Source organism: Spodoptera frugiperda, chromosome 31, assembly GCF_023101765.2.
Source record: "Spodoptera frugiperda isolate SF20-4 chromosome 31, AGI-APGP_CSIRO_Sfru_2.0, whole genome shotgun sequence".
Lineage (NCBI taxonomy): Eukaryota > Metazoa > Arthropoda > Insecta > Lepidoptera > Noctuidae > Spodoptera > Spodoptera frugiperda.
Genome location: NC_064242.1, coordinates 11,841,532 through 11,863,957, shown reverse-complemented (window position 1 = coordinate 11,863,957; position 22,426 = coordinate 11,841,532). Strand labels below are relative to the sequence as shown.

Sequence of the window (22,426 nt, the reverse complement as noted above, 5' to 3'; positions counted from 1 at the left end):
TGTATTTAAAGCGGCCGCTTGTGGACTATAATTTTGGCTATAAATCTTTGGGTGATGAAGTTTGGTTTTGGGAGATGAGGTCTATCGAAAATTGACGATTTGGAACGTCTAAATATTGTTTAGTTTGGTATGTACTAATAAAAACGTGAATTTATGTGAAATAAGTATTAGCATCTCATAATGCCTATCTAAAAAAAAAAAAAGTTCATCAATACTATTTCAAAAATAAAATTATTCGAATTGAAAACATACAAAGATAAATTTATACAGCTGGTTCTTTTAAATCTGAATTCTAAAGAATCAAAATTACGTTCATGTTCCACTGAATTTCACCAAATCTCGTCTTCACCCAATTTCTTGACCTTCCCGTCCTACCGACCTAATAACGCCAAACAAATTTATTGCAAAACAAGAATTAATCCTTTCCCATTAAAGCATAATTTTGCATGTTTATGTCACAATTAAAAACCCAATTTCATACTAAATACAATATTAATATGTGAATTGATGTCCAACGTTTTAATTTCACTGTTATGTCAGCAGCTTAATGAAACTGCCGAGTTAATGTTTAAGTTAATTATTAAGAATCTTCCTTTTGATGACAAACTCGTTTTGGTTATTTCGTTCGCTCTGTGTCGAGTTAAAATCTTATTTTACTCGACCCACTAACGTCTGCGCATGAGTCTTGTGATGATTTAAAAATAATTGACCTTAATTTTTCTTCGTAATTGATTCGGCGTTGTTTTTACGGATCTGGAAGTATTTCATAATGTACAGAGCGTTCTATATGAGTTTAATTCGAAGGAAATTTAGTTGGAAACACTATAGACTCTCTAGTTTTCCATTCAAAGCTTCACTTTGAAATGAGCACCTAGCTTTATTAGCAGACAGAATTCAGTTTAACGTTTCAAAAGTGCCTAATTTAAGATTAGTTGAAATAAATGCTTTGACTTTGACTATAACTTGAACATTTTGTCCTTTTAAATGTCTGTAGATAACCGTTTTTTCATCTTTATCAATACCGTCTTTGTCTACTTTTTAGGTTTCCGTAGCCAAATGGCAAAAAACGGAACCCTTATAGATTCGTCATGCATGTCTGTCTGTCTGTCCGTCCGTCCGTCCGTCCGTCCGTCTGTCCGTCCGTCCGTCCGTATGTCACAGCCATTTATTTCCGAAACTGTTGGGTCTACATAGTTGAAACTTTGTAGGTTGATGTATTTTGGTAACCGCTATTCGAATTCTAATATTCTACTTCTAATAAATTTAAAAATTTTCATCTAACATATCCGTGATGGGTGTCTATGGATAGGTCTTTAAAAAAGATTCCTAAAACATCAAGGTTCCTAAAACCATTATTCGTCAAAATCAACCGTTTAAAAGTTAGACGCTTCCAAAGTGGAAAAATGAGTGTCCCCCCCTCTAACTTTTAAAATAACAGTGTGAGAAAACTAAAAAAAATATATGCTGTAGATTTCAATAAAAACTCAACGAAAATTGGTTTGAACCAGATATCAATATTAGTTTTTAAGAAATAAAACATTTTCAAAAACCGCAAATATAACTTTGTCGTTCATACAAACACTATGTAAAACCAAATTATTTTATAACTTTTATATTATGTCATCTACTTGCTGTTACGGAACCCTCCATGGGTGATTCCGACTCGCACTTGGCCGGTTTTTTTAAATTTCTCTCATTTTCACCGTTTTAAAAATTGTTGTCTAAGTCAATAGGGACTATATCCTCATCGATCAATATTCCTGCCCAAATAGGTCAACTATGCAATTTCACTCTGTTCAGGCTAAATCACTAGGCTGAGACACCTAACCGTTGTGTTCACCGTGAAAGTGCCTGAATGTCTAATGATCGATTAATAGCCTTCGATTTAGGGTAACTACCTCGAAGAATGTAATTAATGACTACATCAAATATTTATAGGCATTCTTAGTTAGGGAAGAATTTACTGTTTCAGAGAAAGAAAACATTATTTACTTTAAAGATACTATTGGAAGACAGAACGATAACACAACTTTCAATGAGACGTATCAATAATTTCGTATCGGAATCAAAAATGCGCATCGTATTCTCGCATCACTCCTTAACAGCTCCTAGTTAGTAAACAAATATGGAGAACACAAACAATTAATACTCTCTCGCCTCAATATCCACAGATGATACTCATAAAAAGAAAGAAAAAAAAGCACCATTGCTGTTGTGTAATAAAAAAAGAAGATAAAACAAGTGACCTGACTTTTCACACAATAACACGCGCCTCACAAAAAACATAAACTTACGCAATCTCACCAGCCATGTTGCGTGAACGAGCAAAAATGATAATTTACTGTAAACCCCGGCTCCCATAAGCCATGTGATTTCTGTGCCGCACTGCAAATACAACTATACAACGCTTAACATTTAAATGATGGTTCCAACCAACAATTTCCCCACCATATAATTGAAATCAAGTCTTCTGACGGTAATTGAAAATACAAGAGTAAAGGCATTGATTTTTTGAGGGTACTTTCCAAAATTACTATGCGTTTGTAGGGTCAAGTTGACCGAGTAACGCCCAGGCCGTTTTTATTTAAAATAAGATGACTTTTTACACAAAGTTCAATGGAAATTCATGGTGTATGAATCAGATTTAATGTGTAAAATATCGTGAGAGTGAAGCCCCAGTGCTTTCTGATATTTACGAGAACTCTACAAGTACATGTTCGGATTTATGTTTCCGTCGGTTGGAGCTCTTTACAATCGATGTTCTTAGACCACGAGACACTAACAGCTTTTTCTGCGAATGCAGACGTTCGACAGTTACTACCTAATGATGATAGTAGTTAGCACATAATATAACTTTTAATGACCAATAATTCATCCAAGCTTGCAAAAACAAAAAGTGTAAATATTAAAGCGTCAGTTGATATCAGATGGGACCGGCTCTACGAAGGAACTGATACAGGTGATGTCTGATAAAAAATTTAGAAGCATAACTCTTCATCAGCAATAATTGGAAGACTTAAGAAAAACATACATTTCTATCATAGGCAGTATGATATAGTTTTATGTTTTCATTTGCTCCTGATTTAATGAAACCGCATCTGCTCTGGTAGGAGATAAATTAGGTATAAGCTCCAACTCGACATGTGTCTAGTATCAGTATCACTACAGGCATTCAAAGTGTCTCAACAATCAATGCTACTTAGGAACATGAACCAACAGACTAATCGATTAATTGACCTACCTCCGGAGTCCGGACAAGCTCGCATGTAACAGATTTAGGTCACCCGTTCAATTGGCAGGCTTACAATGGCTTGACCCTTAGCTTAAGCCTTCCTAAGCTCCTATTCTCTCCAACAATATTGAATATTGAACTGTCTATACAAATTAACATCTATTCTGCAGTTCTAAACAGGTAAATAGATTCTGGTGCGTGGGCAGATAGAAAGTATACAAAATTGATACAAATATCACTTCTATAATACGTATTAATTATGTTTAATGACTAATCGAGCGCAGGCGCACCCAAAAATTCTTTTTGTGAATCAAAAATTGGAATCGTGTAAGCGATGTTCTTGATATTTATACTGTTGCAATATTTAATTTTAATGATTGTCTTGTATCAAGATGAAGTGGTCAAGTTTTAAAGACGTTGACTTTTTCGAGGATAACAACCAGTTAATGGTGTGATGTTACAAATACACCTCTTTGAAACAAAAGTGTAATACTCAAATTTGTATGCAAAGCATCACTTCATCCAATAAAAAGCTAATCAACACCTTCACAAAACCAGCAGTAATTCAGAGCAATAACCATATCCCCGGCACTTTGCAGTAACTCAACATTTTTTCATCCCTTAACATCAAGGAAAGAAATCGATTTGTAAACAACACAATAAGAGTATTAAATATAATCATTCTCACGCATGTGAATGCAACGGAACGCATCCAAGTAATGGCATCGCGGTATTTCTGTTGGCGCGTATAAAAATGCTCGATAACACCAGGACGGTGCTCGGTGGGCAATTTGCATTAATATAACGTGTCCAAGTTATCGCAGCGTCCTCGTGTGCCACTTCAACGCGACAGGAACAGCGCACACCTTTATAAATGGAAAGTTTACTTCGCTCGCCGAAATTTGTACGAAAACTTCCCAGATAGGAGATAGCGCTGACAATGTATCATGATTTAGATGTTAACTTTTATCTGAACCAGCATTTGCGTAATTTATTTTCGTTTCTTCATTCAACCTGAATGGTCAATGAATTGCAATATATTCTAGCTTTTAAAGTTTTCTGTTTAACGACTTATTTGCATCTCAAACTGGTTCTAGTGGTATTATTCAATTCAATGACGTAAGTTCGATTTGAAAATTATCAACGATTATTTTAAGTCGTTGCATAGCTCGACTGCAGCCATACAATTTTAGATCGCAGTAAAACTACGGAGAAGTGTCCTTACACCGTTATTCTAGAACTGTGTAACCAGTCCTAAGATGCGTCAGGTGCGCGCAAAAAGTGCTACCTACTCGCCTTCAAATGCCTACATGTAATTAAGGAGGAATCTCTGCAATTACTGCGAGCACGTCTATCACGGCTCTCACTGACCAACATCTACATAATGTGACAATCAACAATCATATATCAACATAACGCAACACTTATGGAGCGTTACAACGCAATGAACATTTGTTTGTGAAATTGAAATCGATTCTTGTTTTTCTACCAGCATGAAAACGTAAGTAGAAAATGATGCTAACTTGACTAATTAATTACTTATGATTTCTCGACGTGTAGGTACTTTTATTTAAATCGGATATTTCAACGCAATAAAGAATAAAAGTGAGAAATAAAATTACTTTCATTGGAAACGATAAACATTGCACGCTCGAGAGACTCGTAAAAGGCTGTTCCCGTGAGTTTGTAAGTTGTTCGTCGGCAGAATCTATGGAAACTTAGTAAAAAGGAGAAGTATAAAAGCTTAACTTGATAGGGAAAGTTGTGATGTCTCATAAGGAACTGTCGAACTACACCAAGAACACTTACTTGCAATATATCTCAAAGTATTTTGGAAGACAAATAATCATAATGAAGAAGTTTCCTATAATGACGTACCGACGCCTGTCTGAGATGGTACAAATAACGTATTCAATGAATCTTCTTTAAAAGTAAGTATTGATTTCGGATTCCAGCTTTCTATTGATGTGACTAACGTTATAGCTTTCGACAATAGACACATTAGCTACTCTGTCCTTATTAACATATCAAACTAATAATCAAAGACCACACACAATTACTAATACACACGGTCTCAATCGCCCATTGTACTATTATAAGCTGGATAATCTCCATACTACAATCATTCGGACAAGCAGATTGACGGTCAAATAAAGTCTGCAAACAGACGAACGGCACTAGAGCCCTCTATAAATTTACCCCATTGAAATGACGATCAACGTGAAATTACTTGACCAACGTAAAAAGATACACCTACCCTCATACAAAAACACAAATTTCTCGAAGACGATGAAACGTGAGACAAACCTGTAGGTTCAAATGAAAATGGTCGGTATAATGTAGTAAGCGACGCACGTACTTAAGATTATTCATGGTACGTCACAATATTTTAAACGGATGCATTAAGTCCTGACCCCTCACAGATAATATTGGTGTCCAGTTTAATATATTATTTAACGAATGTGGAAAAATAAGGTGTTACTTTATGCAGAATCGTGCATAAAGCCGTGACTTACAATATGTTCGCGAGAAAGCGAAAAAACTAATATGTTTCGTGTTGTTTATCCGGCGCACTCCGAGTGTTTTGTTTATGGTGTTTTTGGTGTCTGATTTATGTATAAAAGAGACATCTATAACGATGTCTATAGGATGAAAGTTTTGGAGATTACATATGTTATTAACTAAACAGTTTTATTCATTTTTTGGTGAAAAATGTTGTCCGTATATTCAAACATAGAACATGAAAATAAGAACACAATATATTGATACCTGTACACAGCATACCTGTAAAGCACATCAAAATACACACAAAATGCAATTGTGAATAGTTAGTAGTTAATACTCTAGTAGTAAATAAAAGAAAATTCCACGTACCTTACTGCAGTCTTCATCTTCTGTCTTCAATGTTCACAAGACGCAAAAGATTGGCCAATCTTAAATTCTAGTATTAAAACGTAACTCTGTCGAAGGCAAAAGAAAGCTGTCGGAGCCGTCTTTCGGCGGCCGGTGTGTTCACAGACCCGAAGGTGGATCATTGAGCAATTATTGCATCTTTATGATTGTAATATTCACGTCCGAACAGCGAAAGTAATAATGGGGACAGCGATACAACTTTTGACTTCGGCACAGTGAAAACTATCAACCGACAAAATCGAATGCGCATCGCTTGGTGATCGCATGCACTCACCAGCGGGCATCTCGATTATGTCGGATTTTAGTATCGATAAAATCCAAACACTATCGGACACACCCCTTAAAGCATCGATATTAATAATGGAACGTAATTAAAGCGTCAAAATTGGATGCTTTACGACAATGTTTGCAATGCAGATAATATTGAAACGCGAAGGGAGGATAGTCTTTATGGTCCGGTTGGCGGCGACCAGAAATTAAAGTACAACAAAATTTCATCGAATGCGCACACATCACTTTAGGCCTTTAAATGATATGTCGAATGTCGATAAAATAGTGTTGTACCGTAATTGGGGCCCCTTAGTCGCCGCCCCTATTTACATTTTCCGATTTTCGGTGCCATCGTTAAAGCTTCACCATTTTTGTCTGAAGTAGACGAGTGTTTGCGAAACAAATATTTGAAGATTCAAGAGCTTGATTCGGTGAAGCTCCAATGATTGGCACTGGACATCATACAAGACCAAGTTCCCAAGGATTATCCGACAGTGGATGGGGAGGAAGGAAGATCTTAGTCACAATACAAAACCTGATAAGATTTTTTAACGTTTTATTATTTTTTATATATATATTTTTTGTAATGTCTCTTCCGATTTCATCTACGACATTGTACAACCACATTATATAAATTACTCGAAACGATAAAATAAGTTTATTAAAAATAGATTAGATTAAATCTTTCAAAAAATATTTAAATAGAAAAACTTGTACAACATTGCATCTAGTATTACAAGAGCTTGCTTATTATGTTATTTATTGTACATATTTACAAATAATGTATTTTACAGTAACAATGATCTAGCGTCTTTAGGTATTGTTTCTATCACATTGTCATTATGCTGACTCGCCGGGGACTAATGCCGCGTCCCGCGCGTCACGTCATAGTAAAACTTAATCATCGAGTAATTTCCTTTCTACATGAGTTACAGTCGGTCACTTCACAACCATTGGAGTAATGTACCAGAATTATTGTCACAACTCATCGATTTGCAATATTCATACAAATGTTGCAGAAAACAATGAACAAGGTGTAAATGAATCAATTAACATTTCAACATTAAAGTTTTTAATGGGTATTGTATATTTTCGTGACAGCTTTACACTGACTACATAAATAATTTATCGAGAGCGTCGTGCACTTCCACATAATACAGTCAACAGCAAATTAATTTTCATTTACAGCTTGCCAACAATTTTCCCTTCCCATCGTTACAATAAAGTATATCAAGCGATTACACACGCGCGGACCACAATAAAGTCGCACGTCAAAAACATACTATAAATATTATAATGAGAGCTATAAATTTTATACAAAAATATACATGTAGCTACCGCGTGTGTGTAAAGGCCTTAACACGAACAAGCTCTTAAACGAGAATGGAATTATTGCACGTCGCACATTTATCAGCGAAACATGAATAATCGCCTTGGAAAGCAATGAGCGCCCGTCGAAAAACTTAATTTCATATTTAAATATATGTTTTCGATGTTTTTGCCTTTGTTTTTTGGCGTTCGGCTAATGTTTCTGTCAACGGCGTGCCTAATTTCATGATTGACACTTCGCTTGTCCGATGAGATTCGGGAACAAGACGTTACGAGAAAATTGAGGTATCATTCAACTGTAATAGCTGTTTTTCTCTCGATCATACTTTCGACAGGGGAATGAAATGAATCAACTTTTTGTTCAAGTATTTTAAAATTAAAGCTAATAATATCGGAAACAATACTGACGATTGTACAAAAGATGATTCAGTTAACGTACAAGTGAAGTGTCAACGCTTCTCTCTACATTTCAACTATCATTGTAAGCTAAAGAATCAAAAATCTTCACGACATTTCTTACAAAATTCTAGACTAGCGTCTGGTTAACTTAGTGCTTCAAAAATTAAGTACCAATTAAATATCGACCAACATTTCCATAGGTCTATTCAGAGATTCCGCAACATAATACTGAGAAACAGTCACTAGGAATAATTTTAAGTACAATCTTCGGCTTCTCACTTGTTCGTTCATAAGGCACTAGTAAGACACTTCGATAAGTCTTCAAAAGTACATTCAGCAACAACAAACTTCAAAAAATAATTGACGAACTTGCATTAAACTTTAATCAGTTAAGTACTTTATAAATATTTACAAGACAACGCCAATGCAGCAATTTATGTGGCTGAGTGTACAACCGCATCACTTGTTAGGATACATACGTTACTTAACACTTAATATATTAATTTATTATTATTATTGTATCAACGTCAAAATCGCGAGATCCAATTTTACTAGCACTCTCTTACTACACTATAACTTAGCCATTTATAAAAATTTGGATACTAGTAAAATTGAACTATGAATTGGCTGATGCTTCGTTATAATGGATGAGAACAATTTAAAAACTAAATAAAAATAAACACGTTATATTTCAACTAAATTATTATGTTCGAAACAAAATGGTAAAGCTGATAAAATTATCTATGAAGTTGTTTCATTAATTTAAAAATCACTTTATTCGACGACTGGTTTTCGTGTGGCGCCCACGCGAACTCCGGAGCCACGAAGTGCAAAAACATTTTAACAAAGCATCGGCCAAATGTTCCAAAAGTCGCTCAAACACACATCATGCCTTACAATAAACTCGTTACTCTGGATGGATCACAAACAATGTTAAAAATATACACTGAAGCGCACACTGGGAATGTTACGTACATACAGGTATCAATAACAGGACTTGGTCCCTATGGACACGTCGCTAACTAACTAACTACATTATAAAATATATATTAGAATTTTACCATTAAATTATTATGAAACAATTTTTAAAGAGATCACCCATGAATGTATCCGAAGTCGCTGCAGCAGCACCACTAATATAGCACCAATTCTTAATATGGAAACGGGATTGGGACAGAATGATCTATGCTCCTTAAAATTAATTCGTTGCATTCAAATTCAGTAATCGTTGGACTTAATACTACAAAGAGGATGGCACTCGTTTAATGGCCTGAGAATTAATGAGTAAAATGCATTAGAGTAAACCTTACAGTAATCGATTCAAGTCACAGATTTAAATTTTGAAGGTCGCCGTTTGAGACTGATTGATTGATACTAGCGTAGAGCGATATTCAAAATTTATATTCTGCGATCCGTACCTCCCTTACAGTTAAAATAACGCGAAAATATATGAACAAAATGTACGTAGCGAACATAAACGTTTTATTATGCTAAGCCTCGCGTCTCTTGTGATTTGGTAAAGCCAGTCACGTCATATTGTATATTTTTCTTCCCTCTTGTCTCGCTACATTCTATGCGTCATTCCGTTTTGATATATCAACTATTTATGTTGGTTTTATGTTAATGACTTGTTGATTTGTATGATTCGATCTGCGAGGAACTGAGTTACGGCGCGTGTGTACATCTCGGGGAACATTTGCTTACTAACTTTATTAAACTAACACAGAAGCCCCGAGAACAGTAATTTATGTACTAACCTTTATTTACTTTATTTATGGTTAAAAATGTATCAGTGTTATGTTGAACAAATAAACTAAAATTATGAACAGAATAATATCCTTCGAACCTTTTAAGAATATTATCGGTACTGGGTTTTCATGTAGAATTTTACAACATCCGTACCTATAAACCGGAGAGCAATAGTGACATTCCGAATCGCAAAGTAGATATTGCAGTGTCGTTATTACAAAACATATCGTATAACCGCACAAAAGAGAGAACAGAATTAAGTCATAATTTAAGGAGGATGGCCATTTCGAAAGGTTGTGTAACGCCGAGTGTACCGCGAACACTTTTTATCGCGCGCACCACCTACTCAATGACGTCACACTCACAAAGGCACTAAACTTAAAAAAAATCAAATTTAAACATTTCGAATTCATTTTGATATAAATCTGGCAACACTAAGTAACAATCGCGGCGACGAGACCACCGGCTTGCGATTTAAAAAGTAAGTTAGGTCGCGTAGGTTGCGCGCGGGCTCGTGGGCGGGCGGAAGTGAGAGCGTCAACACGGAGACTTTTGCATCCTTATCTAACAACAATTAACATGAGTTAGAGAGAAAAGGACGGTAGATAGACAATTCCGCAATGTCACAGATCACAAAACTCGATACTAGGCTGTCAAGGCTCGTCAGTTTACGACCACTTTCGGTGCAGATTGTGATGCAACCGATCGGATCTTGAAATCACAAGTTTACATGGCTGCGCGTGCCTTTCATTGAGAAAAATACGGTCATTACGGTACAAGTGCTTATTGCAAAAATTACAATATTCAAGTCACGTTTCGTCGTGTATGCTCTTATAAAAATTGCAATAAGTATTGGTTTTACGGCGAATCGGTGCGGAATTGATACGGTTCAAACAAACGGGCGTGTTATCGATCAAGTGGCCGGCAGCCACCGAGTCCACCGAGCCACGGTTACATACACATTAATTTGATACAGTTAGCCAATGTTTCGCAAGCTCGAAACTTTTTAAATAATGACACATTAAAAGTAACAGCGAGGTAAAAGCTGCGCGTGCGCACTGCCTTGACGCGTAAAAGTTACCAGACATAAAAGTAACTCGTAAACATTGATCACTTTGAATGGATCAGAAAACCTAAGCATCAACGAGTGTTTTCGCAAAGTTAAAAAAATAATGGCGAGACTTTTATCGACATAACTTAATAAAAGTTATATTACCGAACATTATGTGTCCGCACGCGTGTTAGTAATACAATATAACGAAACGTACATACCAATATGAATAGCTTGTAATAGAAGATAAATTGCTAAACGCTAAATTACTTTTAGGAAAGACTTTAAAGTAATTGCCGACACTTTTACAGTGACACTAAAACGCAGCCAGACAAAAGGATTACTTATAGCAATAAAGCTGGCCAGAGACTGTCGTTTTTGCGTCAAATTTGCGGGATCGGCGGCGAATCTAACACGGTTTCATCGATTTATCCACTATTAAATTGTGGCACAAGTTACAGGACCGAATTTACTTCGAAAAGAAAGAAGATCGGTTAGTTGTGGGTAATTACGCCCACGGATTCGGAACTGTCAAGTTTTATTAAGCATTCTGGTATTATCAAAGTCGTTATCTCTTGAATTTCTTGAATTGGATGAAATTATTTTATGTTCTTAGTATTTGAATCATCGTGTTGCTCACCCAGCTAATCTGCATATTGTGGCTATTTTATTACATTTTAAACATAACTATTATTCTTAATTTTGTTGTATCATAGGGATCTTTGCTTTTGTTTTATCCGCTGTGTTCTCTTGACTCGATCTGGCATACAGCTACGGAGAGAGCATCTTCGAGATTTTACGATCCAATCTCTAGAACAGAGCGTCTAACGTAAGCGCATCATACTATGAATGGTATCCGATTCTTTCTTCACCTGTCGCCACATTACATTTAAGAACACTTTCGATTACAAAAACAATGTTAAATAGGCAGGTATCAGGTAGCCAGTCCCAAGACCAAGGCTACTGACGAAAATCATAATTGTCAAGTAAAACTCAGCCATCACGTATTCATTTATTCAGGTTTCAAAATTTACTTTCCTTTTGAACGTAACCAATTTAATTTGCTACAGATTTTAAAAGGGGCATTCGATTCTAGAGAAAAATAAAATAACAGGTTTTTTGATACAGTTTTTAAAAGAAAGGTCCGCTTTGTTAATGAAGGCAATTTCGGTAACTGGGCTGATTAAGGAGCGGGTGACAGGCATTGATTACGCATTAAGAGAACGATAAATAAGACATCGGTTTAAGGTAAATTATACTGAAAACTAAATGGACACTAGAACAAATACGCACGAATGGTATATTTAAATTTAGCCTCATTTCGGCAAAAGATGAAAACAAAACAAACAAGATAACACATGCAGCATGGTGGAAAATCACCTCGCTCTAGGCGCATCAACGAGTTGAGATTCACGACACGATCGCAACGGTACGATAGTTGTCCACAACACAATAATTCCGGAACATATCTAGTTAAATGAACCAACTGCAGTAGTCATACATAAATCATGCGCAGGAGTGCACGCGCCGTATGTGTAGCAAACGCGGGCATTACACGATCGACGCTCGAAGTGGAAGGACGTCGCCTACGCCTCATTCTAATGCAACCATGAGCCAATACAACGATTATATCACCGTTTATGTAGGTGGCCTTATAAGGTTAATGTTTAAAACGACAATTAGTCTCTTTTGAAAGGTTCTTGTTATATGTTTAGGACATTTCCCACGAGTGTGAGCGGAACTAATCCGCACGTACTGACGATTTGCATTTGAAAGGGTTTTGTTTGTGTAAAGCTCGATGATACTGGCCTATAGAAAAAGTGTTATGATGGATCGGCGGTTACAAAAGCTAAGGATTTGTTTTCAGTACTGAATGGCCGTCGAGTTAGCGCCGGACGCGTGTTGAATACATTATAGCTGGAAGTACAATTCCACTCTGTGTGCACAAGTGTCCGTAGTAAGGAAAATACAACAATACGTATAGAATACACCAAGCTGTATCTAGTGCCGTACACGGCATTGAAAATTGAAATCGTTTGCCTTTTGTAGATCAACCGTTAGCTGGATACAACTGGTGACGATAAAAACTCTGACACAGTCACAGTTGACAACGCTTCATCGTAAGGCCATAGAACATTACCAGTTGAAAGGTAAATCGATACAACAGACTACGAAATTGCCACGATAAATCTTCAAAAACAAAAATGACAATTGCATCCAAATAACTACGGCGTTTACACACAATCCCGGTCGACGTTCCCACGTAGCTGTCACCGCGGGCGAAGGCGCACTATACACAGCCTATCGGAGCATCTACACCACTCCAGTGGACAATCGTCCTAACAAAGCCTTACCGACCGAGGCCGGGACCCAATCATTTCCCACGCGGTAACGGTCGAACCTCAACTGGGACGCTAGTTTGAATTTATGGACGCGGAACCATCGCCCCGCACCATATCCAATACCATTTCAAGATGACCACTAGTGAAGACATTACTAGATAAACCAGAGATGTACTACTCGCTACAGGTATTAGTCCGTCCGGTGACCAAGCCGAAACAGCGCATAGATCGCGATACAAAAGCTTGACCGATAAGCTGTGTTCTTTCAATAACAGGAGGAAACATTGTTTGAACAATAAATACACAAAAAAGTCGCTGTCATGTTACGATAAAGAGCTATGACCGATGATCTTTCGCGGATGTTTTGAGTCATTGCATTTGTTCAACCACCTGATGATTCCGATTGTCTCATTGGGCAGACCACGGCCCGTCAAACATTAGAAATAACCAAACTTATTTTTATCCGACCACGTGGACCGCTGAACTGCAGTGTTGTTAATATCACACGCCCAGATTATTTAAAATATCAATCAGTTTAATGACCTTCCCAGGAACAACTACTGCACAGTTTATACTATTTTAGAAACCGAATTGTCTTCACCTATTTCCCAAGATACGGTTTGTTATAAAAATGTTGGAATTCTCGTAATGTTTTCGTTGATATGATTCATGGCTTAAATCGTGTGAGTAGTAAATACAGTAGGCGTGATGGCTGAGAAACAGAATCGATTTGATTTGATGTACTGTAACACAATATCTAAAGCAGGTCGGCTCGCGCGGTGACGCGCCTCGTTCGTAGTTTACGCTATTCTCGGCGCGGGCCTAATTTTAACCATCTGCGTCTCCCAGTCTAGTTTTAGGAAGTGGGCCGACTCAGATTCGTCGAATTAATCGACTCGGATCTCAATACGTAACGTCCGACCGTACATTTCAAACATCATCGGTGACGTAAACGAGAATTGTTTGAATTTCGCTACTAATTCCATTGGGCCAATGAACGGCTTAAGCTTGTAAATGCGGCCAACCAGCCACAGTACATTGTATTTAATTAAAAACAAAACACTTAATTGGACTTGTATAAATCCAGATGACGCAATAGCTGCCAATCAAAGGATCTAGCACAGATGTTTGTAAATTGCGCAAGTGGCATATAATCGAGGGTCCAATTATCGAAATGACACAGACGTCTGGCATATCCAGTCGGACGATACACTCCCGGCTAAATCTATAATGGATGAGGCGCGTCCCGCGTCAATCCAGTAAACGAGATCGCATAATCGGACGCATACATAACTGAAAGACAATGCAGGCTGCACTCATTAATCGGAGGGAATTAAAAAGCTAGCTAGAGGTAATCGGGTCCACGGCGAGCACGGATAAATTTCAATTAGAGCAATCGGAGCGTCTCGCGGAAGCTTGTGGAGATGGAGTCCGGGATAGCAGAGCAACAGCGTGCATACGAATGACCGTGTCCGACGCATACAAAGGGGGACCTCCGCCGCAAATCATTAGAATTGCGGTAAGTGAGATGTGAGCGGAATTGTTAGAACCGATGTAGCTCCTAGATAATGACGTTTACTTCGGATTAGCTGGCACCGGCCACCAGAATGTTTGCATGACATATATTACGAAGCTTTTTAAGGACCTAGTGTCATCGCTATCGGTTAGGTAAGTCTAAAGAAACAGGATATTTATTGCTGCAAGTCGTCCATCAAAACAGGCAGGTTGTTTGTTGTGGAGATAATAAATGTGAGAGCGGAATTAATAAACGTGTCAGTGGTACGTCGCCACACGAGAATGATGTACAATGTAAACGTCGAGGCATAATTTCGTCAGAGGATTTGTGACGCCCTACGCTGGAGCGTCCCGGCTCGCCAATTTGTAAGCGCCGACATAAACCGCGGTGTAACGAAGCACCTAAACAACGAAATAAGCGAGCATCAAGCGACCCGCGGATATATCTCAGCGGCTGACATGTCGACAACACAAGAAGCTACTCGGACTTTACATTCGCCGACGTAACGAGGGGAGCCGCCGGCTCGCCCATTGTATTTATGCCTTAAACACAATTTATTTATTCGCCAAACATTACGGAGACACAAAATCTTGTCCATAAATACATGTGAAAGCACATATCAAGTATCGGAATGCAAACGGCGGGGCTCGTGTCTGAATTATGCAACAGAGCGGCGCGGGCGCAGGCTGCCGTAATAGTGCACGGAGTGCTCGCCCAACGCAACTCCTAAAATAATACGTACCGCGAATGTGGATAACTGAACCAGAAGCCCGTGCCTCTCGAAATAACGCACAGCCCAAATATTAAACAGCCGGTACTTCCTACTTCATATTCCGTGGACACAGAATCCCTTCGGATGACAGGCGACTTTCCTCGCAGATTAATACAACGATCCATTACCTAAATGACGGTGCAAATGGTATTTATTACGGCCATTGCTCTTGTCGAAATTTCACTAAATTGCGAATGCCTCCTGTTGGAGGCTGCACGCTGGACGGATCTCTTCATCTGTCGGTCGAGTGGAGACACGGTAAAGGCGGTTTACGAATATTAGCCTTATGGCTGATCGACTGTAAGTCCATCGATCTTGAGACCGGGTGGTCGGGCGGCACCAGGTTAATTACAGGGGAGAACCGATCATTTAACGTGAATTTTGCAAACATTAAATAATTTTTAAAATATTGAACCAGCGATGCGTTCACGCGAGGAATAATAAATTAATGATGGCACCATCAGAGACACAGGCACGGGTCGCCTTGTAGTCAGTACTTCCCAAAACTTATACACAAATATATCTGCTGCAGGATAATCGAATCGGCTCTAGACAAAAGAACAAATAAAGCTGAAACTGAAACAATAGGCGTAGAACGACGTTCATTAAGCGATGATACGAAACAGTGAAGAAAGTCGGCGCCGTGAGCTTGTAATCCTAGAACCACACGCGGCGATGATTACAAGGCACCTATTAGTCAAATTAGCTTTATTGTTGCCTTTGAGTTGCACAAGGCGACCAATCGGCTTACACTCATACAATTATGTAGGCACATTAGCTGGTACAATACGATGAGTCAACAGAAATTGCGTCTCGAGCGTTTATCAAAACAATAGTATTGATAAGTTAATAAAGCGAGGTGCGAGACGCCTAACGAGCGATTACTGAGCGATGTAGAGAATAGACGCCACGCGTCTCGAGCGGGCCGCGCGCGGAATACGTTATGGAAGCGTGACTCACTGCTGTTATTGGGAACGCGCCTTAAGCGCTCATTCTACAAAAGTTGTACAACTAAAAAACATCAACAATTTACGATTCGTGTCGACAACTCCTACAGTCACCACTATGCTTTTTACCGGCGTTGGTCGGGAGATGTGGACGTGATGCGAAACAGAAAGAATCTTCGACACTGGAATGTTACAAAGCACGCGCACGCCGAAAGCGAAAACTCAAGAGTTCGCGAGATGTTACGAAACACGCGTATTCTCGATTAGGGGATTCGGGCGGAGCGAGGGCACTGACCGACTTCCACATTTATACCGCTAATTCATGCACAAGAGCATCTGCATCCTACGAAGCAGTGTTACGCCAAACACTCGCACAGCTAATACAGTTTATATTCACGGAACAGACACACCAGACGACGCATATTACACGCCGAGAATACGTAAAGAATTATATTTATGTAAACGACTTCACAGTGATGACAGGTGAAACTGTTCCTAGCGGGAGAGAAAAATGCCGCCTTTGAATATTAAGACACATAAACGAGATACGGTATGTCCAACACATAACAAAGTCACGAAAACATGTACAGCGAATAGAACACTGCACGATAGAGATCTCAAAGCTCGCTCGTCGCGGGATGCGCTTATCTCTGGGAATCGTAATTACCGCGTGAATATTTCAATCGATTCGACTTATCGATGATGCGCGAACAATAACGATGGATATCAGTCCGGACGTATTATTTCCGTACGTCAAACGTGGACTCGGTGAGAACGACCCACCTGAAGACGAGAGATTTTTATCGATCCGCCCGCGAAACGAACGAATCGATGTAATCGATTTCAACATATCGAAGCTGACAAGTGATATTCGAGGTCGGGGGCGAAGGCTCAGTGGGCGCCGGATGGGTTCGAAATTAAAACGATATGCAAATCAGGTACGAGAATTAATCGTCGGGTGCAATCGACGCGACGGCAGCGAGAGCAGCTACTGGGTACAAATCGATGAATAAATAGTGTCCGATTAGCGGCGCAAGGTGTGTTCAGAGCTTAATGGATGAATCGCATCGAATCCGAACAGTTGAATGAATTGACGCGTCGAACGCGCCGTATTTGGCTGTATTTGATCAGTCGCGGGCTTCATTGATTAACCGTTCGCGCGAACGAGACGATACGGAACACAATTAGGCGCGATAGTTATCGGAATCGAATATAACCCACGTGTGAGCGAGTAATGTCGGCTGGATGTGTACTGTGAGTAGAGAGTACACTGACGTGCATGAGTCGGCACGTGAAAGCTACTGCGTTACTCGGGATTGATTTTCCCCGTAACTCGACGGCCGGCGTCGAGTTTGACAGGAGAATTTATAATAATCACTGGCGGTACCACCGAAAGTAATTTTCAATTAAGTTTCTTGATAATCCGGATCACGAAGCCGGGTGGACTTAGAACCTGAGGCGACAGCGCGTTCCCTTGATAATTGAAAACTGTCTCTAGTTACAAATAACACCTGCTGCTTACTTTGTTATTAGTATTTTTCTTTGGTATTTCATAAATATTCCGCCAACTATACTTTTACAGTCTACTATTTCATTTCAGTTCTTTTTTCTTTGGCGCTTTTAAGTTCACTATATTCTTATGCTAATGGAATGGTCGTTAAAGCATCACCAACGATTTGGTCTATAATCAACAGTATTAAGCGGTGCGCCGAATACATGAACTGTGTAGAGCTAGAATGAAAGGCCGATTCATTCACAATAATGAATCAATAGTAGCACGGCCGCTCCCACTTCCGAGTCGTCACTTTAAAAGATAAACCGGTCCGTGGCGTTAATTATAAACCGATTTTAAATCAGATTATTTCGCTACCGAACACCGATCTATCCATTTCGACATCTATGCGGCTCTGATCATCAATTTCATTGATAGGATTTTTCGGTAGGTTTAATTGAATCATCATACTTAAATTGGATTTTAAGCTCCGAACAGGGAGAAATTTTATAAGGTGTACATTACAGAAATCTATTTATAAACGAGATGAAAATAATCATGATGAATGATGAAGACGCCGTCAACGGAAGTGTAAAATTCCACCACGTGATAATTCATTTCTTGCGTCCGCGGCGCGTCTTATCCATATTGATCTGAATGGATGTGTCAATCTCGATCCGCAATCAGTTATGAGACGTTCACTCACAAACACACTGAACATTTTTATTCAAATCACCCAAAAACAAAACTTTCATAAACACGTCCGTAACTCAAACCTGGAGCGACGTGATCAGCGAAAACAATCTACTCGTCAAAATATTTACAAAATATATTAACAAAACAGTTTATTGCTTGTATATTATTCTTTCTCTTATCTAAAAAGCTAATCTAGAACGTGACTATCTCGTTAAACAGTCGTAACCTGCCGCTCGGGCGCGTCGATGTTGGGATTTAGTCTAAGTGCCATCGGAACTACCGTTGTGGGTGATGGGACATGTGGGGATGTGAGAGGTGAGCGTGCGAGTACGGCTGACCGAGGGAGCTGAGGGGTAACGGTGAAGGGCAGGGGGGGTGCTGGTGGTACTGCTGCAGCGGCGACGGGGCTAGCCCGGGGTGGTGTTCTAGCGGATACTGCGCGGAGCCCGCGTACGCCAATTGCCTCACCTTCATATCCTCGTCTACTACGTTATACGTGAGCTCTGTTTCCTCGTAGCCCGTCGCAGCCATGCGTTGCTCGCTGGTGGTGGGCGGGTCTGGAGAGTTAAGGCACGTCTGGATCAGCCGCTTGCCAGAGTCTGACGTGATCATTGGCTGCAGCTTCCGCGTCGCGAACGTATACACGTGGCCTGTCTCTGACGCGACTAGCAACATCACTTGTGTCCCCGTCAGGGTCGACAGCTCGTATGCCTAGAAAAAAAAATAACCCTGTTAATTTTCCAATCCTGTTATAACAAAATAATCAAGTTTTACCACATAATATTAATTTGTGAACATTTGTGATGATCAACTTTTATCTAGCGCCATCATCCACACTGCTAAAGGACGTCCTAATTTCACTACTCGTCCAAAAGCCTTTTCAAACGTACTTAAATCTGCGCAAAACCATAAAAACTCACATAATTTTAATGGCGCTACTATTTAATTGCGTACTTTCTACAAACAAACATTGAAATGTGAGTTGGCTGTCCCATTACTCGGGTCGGGAAAACTGTTTGTTTCGTTTAGTCAACAACACGATAAGAGTTCTACTCGAGCCAATTTGACGCTCGGTGCTTCAAAGTTTACTCGGACGGTGTTATCGGGTCCTAAAAGTTTCCCTGCCGACCTTTCACCTCTCCCACGCCTCTAATTCGTATGTAAACCACTACACGTTCGTTTTCGGGAGCAATATCATTCTCTCACGGCACTCTTTGTGTATGCAAGACGAATTATCACACCCACTGGCGCCCATCCACCCACACCTACTTATACCACGGTTTATTTACCAACGGCACATTCTAATTTCGACCCAAGTACCCCGCATTAAGAACTGTGTGACAACACGTTGGAACACCAATTTGACACGGACAATTGACAAAAGTCAGGTAGCCTCGTATTATGTTCATCTTTCAAATTGATGCTAAATACATTGTGTGCCTTAGTGCGATAGTAATAGGGGATTGTGTGAAGGATTTCTGTGACTTTTCTATGCAAATTGATTGTAGTATGTTATTGGTTTTTCCATTGCATAATTCAGTTTGCGGTCTCGGTCGCCCACTGAACTATAAATTGGTTACGTGGTAACGGAATTATTTGTAAACAATTTTATATATTGATTGTTGACTTAGTTTTGTCTAAGACTCAAGGCTGGCTTTTAAATCTATGATGCGTGAAAAGTTTCGATGCTCCTAACCTAGTTTTAAAGCTCACGTTCCACTTTCACATACATCTATACATAACAAGTATTTACATCTCAATATTTTTGTTTTTAATTTACAAATGCAAAGTTCACGTGGGTCATAAACATAATTCAATCAAAACTGACATGAGAAAGGAGTATTTTAACAAATAGTTTTATTGTAACAGACGTTGTTTTGGTACTGTCCGTTTTAAATCTATGGAATGTCCTCCATATCCTTGTTCTAAATTCAAACTTCAGCGTTTCAAAACATCAAAGAGTATCAAAGGAGTCGGTCAGTATCATTACAATGACAATAAGCCTCGACAATGGGCCTGACAACCAAAGCTGTAGTTAATTGAATAATTTGATTTAGAATTTTCAACTTAATTCCTCAGACTTTAAGATTCTATTTAAAACAGGAAGGGCTGAGTGATCGCTCCTTTCTTAAAACTTGCACTCCTCTTCTCCATTCATTGTAGTGATTGATGATAAAGCTGTAATTAGCGAACCTACTGCTTGCATCTTTGACATCGACACCCTTAATCTCGGAACTGGGTCATTGTAAAATGATTCTTATAAACTTGATAATAAGGTAGTGAGTGACAGGTCAGTTTGGCGAGTACCGGTATAAAACAGTGCCGAAATTGACAATTACAAATGCACCTTTAATGAGCTTTGTTGTTATACGTGATTAATGAGGGCTTCAGTGAAAATTCAGGACGTGAAATTATTGGTACTGAGGTCATTTAAAAATACGGTATTTCTTTTGATTATGGGGATTCATGTTTTTACGTGTTTTACGTCATCAATCAAGAGTGATATATATCCCATACCTACACATATTTTAACATGACTGTATATAATATCATTTGGCAAAAAAATATTACTTCATCGGTCTACTAATCACAGCAAAATTGTAGGCTTCGCATCGAATGCGTGTTTCCAATTTTCAGTTATCTAGAAGTAACAAAGAAATTCTGCCCATCATAAACGAGATTGGTTTTTCAAAACCTAGCAAAAAATATCTATATATTAATACGTGATGCAAAAACTTTTTATTCCTTTTTACGAAAATTGCGCGGACGTAGGAGCATAAAATTTGGTACACTTATAGTTTATGTGTAAGAAGTACAGAACGCTAATATTTTTCAATAATAATGCTTATAAAGTATATTAAATCAATAAATAAAACATTACACACACATGCATAGTATCTGATCGTATTTGACAAAACGTCAAAATTGACTGACATTCTCAAGTCTCATAAAAAGAGGTTTTTCATTGGAGGTTTGGTTATTCATGATGTATAAAAGAGTTTGTACATATACGCATATAACAATTAAACTCCAAGATTCAAAACTCAAAACCACCAGCCAAATTAAAACAAAATTGCATAATTTTTCACAACTGCTTCACATCATATCGCAAGGAATATCAAAGTAAACGTAATATAAAAACGGTTATCGATACAAACGAGAAGCATTAAAGGATCCGACTTTATTGCTGCAATTGATTTTTATAGTCGTTTTCATGTGTACATAAATTTTCGCTACTGCACAGTAAGCTTAGCGAATTAACTCTGATAAAATCGATACTAAATATTCATTCGATCAAATCGATATGGAACTCGAACGAGATTTAAATGTAGAACAGTATGTGTTTACCCTCGTTTTATTATAGTTGTAATTAGGTTTATATTTATGTATTTTTATCTTTATGTAGACTGATTCCTTGAAACTATGATTGCAAGAGCGCCTGCCGCGTCGAGTCGAGTCAACCAAAATTATGTTAGTTTTTAAATTTACTCTACTTAAGCATGGAGACAGGCATAAATGCAAAATCTATAGAAATAAGAATATCATTATTACAATGCGGAAAGCACACAAACAAACTAGCCAATTTAATTCCATTGCTCAGTATAGATTTTTATCAACAAAACGATCCCCAATAAAAATATATCTCAAGAACCTCAATAACTTTTCTATTGTTTACAAAAACAAATAACTAAATAGTTAACTATCTCGAATAAGTTTA

The 22,426-nt window shown here is 38.5% G+C and overlaps 1 protein-coding gene across 3 annotated transcripts in view; it reads right to left on the bottom strand.

Annotated features, from left to right (window-relative positions):
• The window catches only part of LOC118276513 (serum response factor homolog), a 230,352-nt gene that overhangs the window by 186,693 nt on the left and 21,233 nt on the right, over positions 1 to 22,426 (bottom strand). For all 3 annotated transcript variants that reach the window (XM_035594865.2, XM_035594866.2, XM_035594867.2), the window contains exon 2: positions 19,177 to 19,419. In XM_035594865.2, coding sequence (XP_035450758.2) covers positions 19,177 to 19,419 — 243 coding nt within the window. The remainder of the gene's footprint in view (positions 1 to 19,176; positions 19,420 to 22,426) is intronic.